The following is a 9,248-nucleotide window of genomic DNA, read 5'->3' as shown; positions in this document are numbered from 1 at the left end:
ACAGTAGGTCTCAGAGCGGAGGTATTTTAAGTGTGTTTCCCATAAAACCGTTTTCTGTGTTTTCTCATTCGGATGGGATACTAAAAACCTCACAATTATATTTTATAGTTTACAATTACATAATATTTTCTTGTAATATTAAAAAAAATTAAAAACAAAATTAATATAACAATAAAATGTAGTCTTAGCTTATAAATAAACTCTCTATATTTTATAACGTCAACTCTGAATGCATTGTTTATACCTCGTCAGCTGTGTTGTGTTGTGGTCAAGAGCTCCTGCACAAGACCTCTTCATTCCTGTGAAGCTTGTTAAACATACAAGCTATGTCGTCATTTTTAAATTATCTGGCCTCTACAAAGAGAACCTTGGTAAGTAGTTATAACACATTTGGTGCTACAGTATATAGAATCAGAGGTGTGACTAAACATCCTCACTACAAATGCTTTTTATTACAAAGTGTTCCATCTAGAATAAGGTTCAGGATCACGACAAATGCCTGTGTTTTTCTTTAATGCATGGGTCGTGACGTGGGTCTCACATACTATGCAGTGAATAACAAATTAAGCTTAAGTAGCCTCTATGTATACTGGTTAGACTGGTGTAGCTAGGGTTGTTAATACTTGGCGAAGAGTGATTAGTATCTTGGCCCTTACTATTACCCGCTACTTTGAACCTAAACCAACTTGCTATTTGGGAATCATCTGTTAATAACTGGGTGTGTTATCTCGGGCAATATTTTTCTTAGTTACACATGTGATAAGAAGTTCCCCAATCAGTCATCTCCCAAGACGAGTGATTACAGAGTGTGGTTCCTTTACTATTTATTAATTTAATGTTTAATACAAATATAAGGGAAGTTTTGTGGTGCTTCAAAAGATAAAACAACTTGATGCTTCAATAATTATATACATTAGTGTTAAAGGAACATAATATTTCAACACATAGGTCTGAATACAATTAGTATTAGTAATATTTGTAATATTTTCAAACTTACAAACATAAACTGTGTACCGTAATTAAAAGACGGGTGAGCCTTGCAGTTTGTGACGAAAAAAAAAATTCTGCTGTTTGCTTGTTGGCTATACATTAGCATTACCAAATCAGAATTACAGTTTAAAGGCAAACGAGTAAAAGCAAACAGTAATATAGGTGGACGTATCAATATTTTTAGTATGTTAGCTCATGAGAGAGAGAGAGAGAGAGAGAGAGAGAGAGAGAGAGAGAGAGAGAGAGATATTATTCGGACGAGGTCTCAGGAATAAAAATAGTTTACATAAACAGATGTATTATAAAGGTTGGTGCCCTTGCCTCACTCCTACCATAATGAGTCCCAATCCTTATGATTAGGTTAGGTTAGCCATTTAACCTTGAGGCAATACAAACAAACGTAAAGAATATATAAGAAACTACTGTATTCCTTATTTACATTGAAAACGTGACTTCCATTACGTTCGGTATTAAGTTGATGTGTCGCTATACCTGAGCCATTGTCCTCACTACACAATGCCTCGCTCACACGGTGTCTTTGGAAGTGATAATGAAGTGGGAAGATATCGCGTTTGTTTGATAATGTGTGCTAAGAGATATGTTAAAGCTTGATGGTGGTGGTGTTGAGAGGTGCAGGTCAGTCATCCAGGGTGATTTGACGTCTTGTGATCAAAACCATACATGACTGGTTGTGAGGTAGAGGTGTGGTGGTGGTGAACTCCTTATGTACACACAGATGTTACCTCACGCTGGCTAGTTGTAATTAACAGACGCCAAGGTCATAGATGTGTGCATATATTGGAGATGAACTGGAATATAACTAGTTATTATGTTAAGAGTGACGATAAACTAAAGTAACATAGAATATTATAGAAAAAAAAAGTACTGAATAATATTTTGTGGACGTGTAAAAAAGAACTACCTATCATATTTTGAGCTTTTATTAAATTGATGAGATAAATAGGAGAAAAATCTATTCTTGATGATTAATTATGTCAGTGTGGTGTGTTACCTGAGACAGTAGTGTAGATGGATAAAGGAAGACACAGATAAGACTAAATAAACACATAGGTAAGGAACTCGACGGATAAATGTATATCACAGACGTATCTCTCTAACCTAACCTAACCTGGCGAGGTGAGGTAAAGAGAGGCGAGGTGAGGAGAGAAGAGGCGAGGTGAGGAGAGAAGAAGCGGTAGTGTTTAAAATTACAGTACGTATTGTTCTTGCACTAGGCTAGAGTATTAAATAAACACACAAATAAGGAAGTAACAGAAAACGACTCATTATGGAGGGTATACGCTTCTATAATAATAATAATAATAATAATAAAATGAACGTATGGTTATTAATCGATCCATATGTGTGTGTGTGTGTGTGTGTGTGTGTGTGTACATTACTCATCTATTCTTGCACACAAACAGTATATTAATGATTCTAAAAATGCTTACGTTTATGAAAGTCACGTCACCAAAAAACATTAAAAATTCGTTGTTATATATCTAGCCAGTGCCATCCTGTACAGTCTTTCATTCTGTTTACTACTACTACTACTAATACTAATAATAATAATATTAATAATGTGGTAAAGATAAGCTAAGTAAGACTAACGAAGTGTAAGAGGAAAAAAACGAAGTAAATAAAAAATAAACAATATTTCGAATTCTCACGGAGATGTAATGATTGAGGAACGATTTCGGTTTTCCTTCCTCGTAAAAGCAATAGATTTCTCTCGAGGTCCATCATTCGTTGACTGATTACGACGTCGCTAACTCACTGACCAATGAGAGAATCAAGTAAGATATTTCTCTAATGGCTTCCTTCATTCGTTGACTGATTATGGCGTCACTAATTCTTCGGCCAATGAGTGTGAGTCAAGCTAAACTGTTGACATTTTGGCGGGCAAGTAAACAGAAAATCCGCGAATACACTAAATTTGATCAAATATTTTTTCCAAGTTGCTCAGAAGCGAAGAGGATTTTTACATTGATAGGATGTCCAGCTATTTCGACGTATTCAAATGTTTAAATGTACGGGACAGAATTTCTTTTGGTGGTGAACTAAATTATTCCGTTATTGGTGTTAATACTATTTACATAAAAAAAACTTAAACAAAATTCATGTCAAAAGATACCAAAGCTCGTGAAATGATTTTTTTTGGTTGGTATTTATGAAAACGAAATTCTGATTGAATGTTAAAAGGGAATGTTGAAATTGCAGTAAAGATATGAAACAATTTTGTAGTGGTACCGGCATTACTTCTGGCCAGTTTATTATTATTATTATTATTATTATTATTATTATTATTATTATTATTATTATTATTAGTATTAGTATTAGTATTATTATTATTGCCAAGTAAGATGATGATAACCTATTAAGAAGTTGACCTGGCGACCTTAAGAGAGGATGACCTGATGATGACCTATGACCTCGTCCACACAGGCGTCACAAAGGCATATGGGACTTCACGTGGTCTTAAGCAACGAGGCATGTGACCTGGACTCTGCCGTCAGCGCTACCGTCTACGCCTTCCTCCTAAATTCACTCCAGCAGGTGGGTGGTGCAGGTGTTAGGTGATGCAGGTGTTAGGTGGTGCAGGTGTTAGGTGATGCAGGTGTTAGGTGATGCAGGTGTTGGGTGATGCAGGTGTTGGGTGGTGCAGATGTTGGGTGGTGGAGATACAACCTTGTTATATAAGTGTACAGTATTTATAAAATGAACTTCGTGATAAATTGTGTACTAACGTCGTCCATGAGTACTTTGTATGTGTACTGTACATCAGAAAGCATATGTGATCCCGATGCCGATGAGTGTGATACCTGTCCTCAACATAGCCAGGGAGGAGTACTCACTAAAGACGGAGGTGGTCTACTGGCTGGGGAAGTACGAGATTCACCCAGACATCCTCATCTTCAGGTAGGTCCTATAATACTGACTCAACACTTGAAAGATGTCCATCACACTTGTATGTTTATACTTTATCCACGTCACACTGTATGTCATCATTTCATCCACCTCATACTATGTTATCACTTCATCCACCCCACACTGTGTTAACACCTCATCTACCCCACACTGTGTTAACATTTCATCCACCCCACACTGTGTTAACATTTCATCCACACCACACTGTGTTAACACCTCATCCACCCCACACTGTTTTAACACCTCATCCACCCCACACTGTGTTAACACCTCATCCACGCCACACTGTGTTAACACCTCATCCACCCCACACTGTGTTAACATTTCATCCACACCACACTGTATATAACCCAAGGTAATCTTATTAACCTTAATTATATCACAAGTAAGTATGGAAATTTTCGTAAATAAAGTTAAATATCTTGAGGATTTGCTTTTCACTAGTCCCTACCCCCCCCCCCACCTCTCTCCTCACCTCTCCAGGAATGAGATAGATCTAACTAAGCAACACGAGATAGGACTCAAGCTAACCCTGGTTGACCATCACGTGCTGCCTCCCTTAGATGCTCACCTTGACCCGGATATCGTCTTCATTATTGACCACCGCAAGCTGGAACGTACGGCTGTTTCTGGTGAGTCATTGATGGGGTAAGTGACTCGTTGATGGGGTGAGTCATTGATGGGTTTGATTCACTTATAAGAGGTAAACATATCACTATTAGCAATTATGAATCAATTTTGTTTTTAGAATTTTTTGTTATATTAAACTTATCATTTACCTTTTTTTAATCTTCACTACTAATATATATTGTCTTGTTCCTCTTCCTCCCGTGCGGGCTATATCAGTGTCAGGCGGGATGGTGGTAGAGCCGGTAGGGTCCTGCTGTACACTGGTAACCGAACAGATCCTAGATAAGGATTCCAGCGTATTGAAGGATAACACCATAGCCAGTCTACTCTACGGTGAGTTCTCCTTCTGTTCCGAACCTTGAGATTAGTTTAGGGAGATGTCGGCGGACTGTTTTCATTGGGCAAGGAGTCTGGCTTATTGTTTATGATGAGTCTGGTGTGTGTGTGTGTGTGTGTGTGTGTTGAAGCCAGGCATTGCTCTTCGTCTTCGCCTCCTCCTTATTACATAATTCGAAGTCTGGGTTTTCCTTATGGTGAGACTGTGGCTTGCAGTGCCTTTCCGATTCTTGCCTTCTCAACAGCCATTGTGTATCCCACGTTCCTCAGTGGTGCGTGCAAGTGTACAAACCCTTCCCGTAAGACAAGCCTCTGGGGAGTGTTTGAGGTGAACGAGCCGCTCCAGTATTTATTCTCACCAGGCACAAGGAGGGTGATCATTTTTTGGTCTTTGATCATAAATTAGCTGTTGTAGTCATTAATTAAACTAAAGATTGATATCATTAATGTTCGTCTTTAGTATACTTCATCTCACAGGGACGATCGTCTTGGATACTGTCAACTTCAACGAGGCGGCCAAGAAGATGACGCCCAAGGATGTGCGTATGTACAACACTCTGTGCTTTTCTCTGACAACTCTACTCAGCAAGTGAGTTATAGTCGTCGTTTTCTCTTTGTGTGTTGTAGAAAATGGATCACCTGAAGAGTATTCCCCCTCCAGCTTATTTCACCTTATGATTAACCACCCTAATGCTAACCTAAACTAACCTAACTAAACCCACCCCCCTCAGGTAACGTTATGATGTTTAATGATCAGGTGTAATAAGCTTGGGGTGCTAATCTTCTGGTAATTTTTTTTGAGCGTCCAAGATATGTAGAGCACTCAGCCATCTAGACACTAATACCCTCTTAACACACAGTCGTCATCAGTAACAGAGCCTTACTCCTCTACTGTAAGGAAGGTTTCTTGTGTCTCTCTGTCACTGTCTTGAGAATCTGAATTTTGACTTCCTGGAAATTTATTAATATATTCCCACAGTCTTTCACTCAGCCGTAAAATCAAATATACCTTTTTATGTTTTGTTCATGCGTCACCACCATCGATTAGTTAATTTCTGAGAATCTTGAATCCTATTTCTTGGCCCAAAAATATTGGTAATTGAGGTGTGTTCCTGGTGTGTGGCAGAGATCGGGTGTTCCAAGATCTGGTGGAGGCTAAGACGAACGTATCTGGCCTCACCTCCGAGCAGCTACTGAGGAAGGACGTCAAGGTGGTCTCTTCTGAGGACTTCAGAATCGGGATTGCTTCCGTCCCCATGATGGTCAAGGTGGGTGCTGGGTGGTACAGTAGCTGCTGATGTTGAAGGATGGATGGATCTGAATACTGAGAGACACTTTTGGTGATGCTGAATACTTGAGTGCTGGGAGACTGTATGTTGCTTTGAATACTGGTAGATGTGAAATTCTTGGCGTTTGTGATTACTAAACATAAAAACAACCCTCTATTACATTTGTGTTTTATCAACAACAACAAAAACATGCAAATTTACGCAGAAATATCACCCTGCATTGCAATATTCCTTCTACAGGACTATCTGCAGCGAAAGGACGTGGGTAGGGACCTCTCAAAGCACTGCTGCAGGCAAGATTACCAAATCCTGGTCATCCTGGGGGCCAACCACACTAACGAGACAATCTACAGGGACATGGCTGTTTTTTCGACCCAGATCGACCTTAGAGATGAGGTGGGTGTTAAGGGGAGCTGTTAGGCGGTGAGGCTGGGAGGCAGGGAAGACTTAGGCAGGAGGAGGAGGACGTAGAGGTGGGGTTGTAGGTTGAGGGTGGCAGGTTGTTATGTCGATTGCTCTCCATGTCATTTTGTGTGTGTATATATACCGTAAACCTGGTAAGTCATACAAAATGCCTTAATTGTTTTGCACACACACACACACACACACACGGTCTTAATGAAACTCTTAATCGTGATACAGCTGGTGCTTCATCTGTGTAATGCCGAGGACAGGCGCCTTCAACTGCAACCTATGGGCGTCAACATCCTGGGCTGCTCCACCTTCCTCCAGGGCAACACTGCTGCCTCCAGGAAGGTCATCCTGCCTTATGTCAAGGACTGGCTGGCTAAACAAAATATCTGACTGTTCGGCCAAAATCTTTCACTGTCTGTCCGGCCGCCACGAACCCCGGCCATCCCGATCCTCTCATTGACTGGCTAACAAGAACCTTCAACTAGTCATCAAGAATCACAGGCTGGCCATAATGAATCTTTAGCTGGCCATTAGAACACGTGGGTGGTCACATGGACTTCTGACTGGCTGGCCACTAATAAGTTAAGACTACCTGACCAGAAATTCCCAAGACTGAGAGAAGATAATGAAGGCTGACGTGATTTTTCCTGTTTATTTCTCTTATTACTAACAAACATTAAGAGAGTTTCATGTTATATTTGGCTTTAAGTTAACATTCCCATGAAAGAGTCTTTTAACTTGATATATTCTCAAGGTTTTAATCGATTCCACTTGTCATATGAAATCAATTAATTTACTGAAGGGTCAAACTGAACCTCTCATTACCAGGATACAAGTGATCACATTTTCTTCACCTCACATCAGTCAAGTGATCACATTTTCTTCACCTCACATCAGTCAACAGAGGTAACAGGTCAATAACACCATGTCCCAAATCTAATCAGATGATGCTTCTCTGTAGTTTAATATACCTTGTCTTGAGATAACTATAAGGTACTGCATTAGTGTGTCTTCCAAGAGAACTGCAACACGTGTAAAGGCTTAACCATATCAGTATTGTTGTTATTCAGGCTAAATCAACTGTTTATATTTCAATTGTTAGTGGTGGAAGCTGTTGCGGGAGAGGGATAACTTGAGAGTGGTGGTGGTTTAATGCATGACCTGACACTGATAGCCAATGACCTAGATTGAGTTCGAACACCCAGAGTTATTTCAGTTATTTATGACAATGTGTGAATTTTTTTTATATTAATTAATCTATATACTATTGAATTATTAAACACACATACCAGAACATTTTTTGATTATCCTAAACTAAAACTTCACGTCATCTGCTGTTACTTCCTGTTGATCTTGTACTGTAGAGTTATACGTCACAGGTCCTCCTCTCTCCTACCCCCCCCCTCCCCGTGAAGGATCTCGATAGGACTAACAAACCCTAGCAGACACAAAACTGGTAAGCCTATAGTAGAGATATTTTAATTGACCAGATAAAGCGATTACAATAAAGCTCTTTCCCCTGTGGTTAAGTGAAAAAAAAACCGCTGCTGTTACTTCGTATATAAAAGCAAATATAGAACACAGGAAATAGAGTGTATGTTGTTAAAAAAAAAATCCTTGCGTGAGCCACTAGCCAGGCGACCTTCCCTCCACCATACAGCAATAGCTTCACACACACACACACACACGTTAACCTAGTTTCACTTGTGGTCACTGTCAACAACTGCCTGTATAATGGCTCCACTGTCCTCCGCTTTACAAAACGTAGGTGACCGAGAGCCATTATCTGATAGCGGTGTAAATATTGAAGTGCAAATCATCCCATTGCACACCATAACGTTGATTCATGGTTAGAAAAACACACACACACACACACACACGTGATTTAGTGGTGATGGTGGTGGCAATGGCAGTCCTCTTACAGGCACAAACACGCACCCAGGGTCTAATCCTCAGTGAACATGGAGAATTGGAGTGGATTTTATTTTTGTCGAATCCTAGAGGCGGGACGTGAGGAAGGGCAGCCCATGATATCATTGTCTCTCTCCACCCACCCCACCCCACCCACCCTCCTCCCCCTCTCTCCTCCCTCCTCCTCCTCCCTCCTCCCACAGTGAATACATTAACGAGTTTATGACCCCAGGTGTGAGAGGTAAGTAGGTCTGGTGTCACATATTTTACACACGAGGCAAGGTAAGGTAGGGTAAGGTAAGGTAAGGTAGGGATAGGTAAGGTAAGGTAGGGTGGGGTGGGTAGAGGTGTGTATCTCTCCCAATGGTCTAGAATATCTGTGAACCAGTTTGATCTTTACAAAACACTCAACTTAAGAAATATTTATCAATTAGGTCTGATGAAAGATGAGAAGGATGTGTCATATAATAAGGTGCAGGAGGAGAGGGGGGGGGGGTGCCGCAGGTGGTGTAGCCGCAAGTTGGCCTCACTATCCTGGCAAGGTCTGTCAGTCAGTCTGTCACCTGCACCGCCCTGGTGGCCTTGTTTACACCTCTATGTATAAATTAAGAGAACAGATGAATCAAATGAACCGCGACGTTATGTAAAGTAGGGTTTCCTATGTACAGTGTGGTGTATAGTGTGGTACGATGGTGTGGTTGTGTGATATAGCAATGTGGGGTGGTGCAGTGTGGCGTGCTGAGAATGATG

At 40.4% G+C, this 9,248-nt stretch overlaps 1 protein-coding gene across 1 annotated transcript; it reads left to right on the top strand.

The window, feature by feature from the left end:
* Window positions 1-246: 246 nt before the first annotated feature.
* Window positions 247-7,455, top strand: LOC121864392 (exopolyphosphatase PRUNE1-like). Its single transcript, XM_042363414.1, has 9 exons — window positions 247-371; window positions 3,436-3,546; window positions 3,776-3,909; window positions 4,402-4,550; window positions 4,765-4,881; window positions 5,362-5,473; window positions 6,011-6,152; window positions 6,414-6,569; window positions 6,816-7,455. The coding sequence occupies exons 1-9, from the start codon at window positions 327-329 to the stop codon at window positions 6,975-6,977; spliced, it is 1,128 nt and encodes a 375-aa protein (XP_042219348.1). The 5' UTR covers window positions 247-326; the 3' UTR covers window positions 6,978-7,455.
* The last annotated feature ends 1,793 nt before the right edge of the window (window positions 7,456-9,248 follow it).

This window comes from Homarus americanus, unplaced genomic scaffold (genome assembly GCF_018991925.1).
Source record: "Homarus americanus isolate GMGI-L3 unplaced genomic scaffold, GMGI_Hamer_2.0 scaffold43707, whole genome shotgun sequence".
NCBI classification, from domain to species: domain Eukaryota; kingdom Metazoa; phylum Arthropoda; class Malacostraca; order Decapoda; family Nephropidae; genus Homarus; species Homarus americanus.
The sequence above is the reverse complement of the archived record's forward strand: the minus strand, read 5'-3'. Positions and strand labels throughout refer to the sequence as shown.

Coding starts and splice junctions, on each gene's coding strand:
- LOC121864392 (XM_042363414.1), top strand. CDS start 327: ATGTCGTCATTTTTAAATTATCTGGCCTCTACAAAGAGAACCTTG. Junction 3,547..3,775: donor TCCTAAATTCACTCCAGCAG/GTGGGTGGTGCA, acceptor ACTGTACATCAG/AAAGCATATGTGATCCCGAT. Junction 6,570..6,815: donor AGATCGACCTTAGAGATGAG/GTGGGTGTTAAG, acceptor ATCGTGATACAG/CTGGTGCTTCATCTGTGTAA.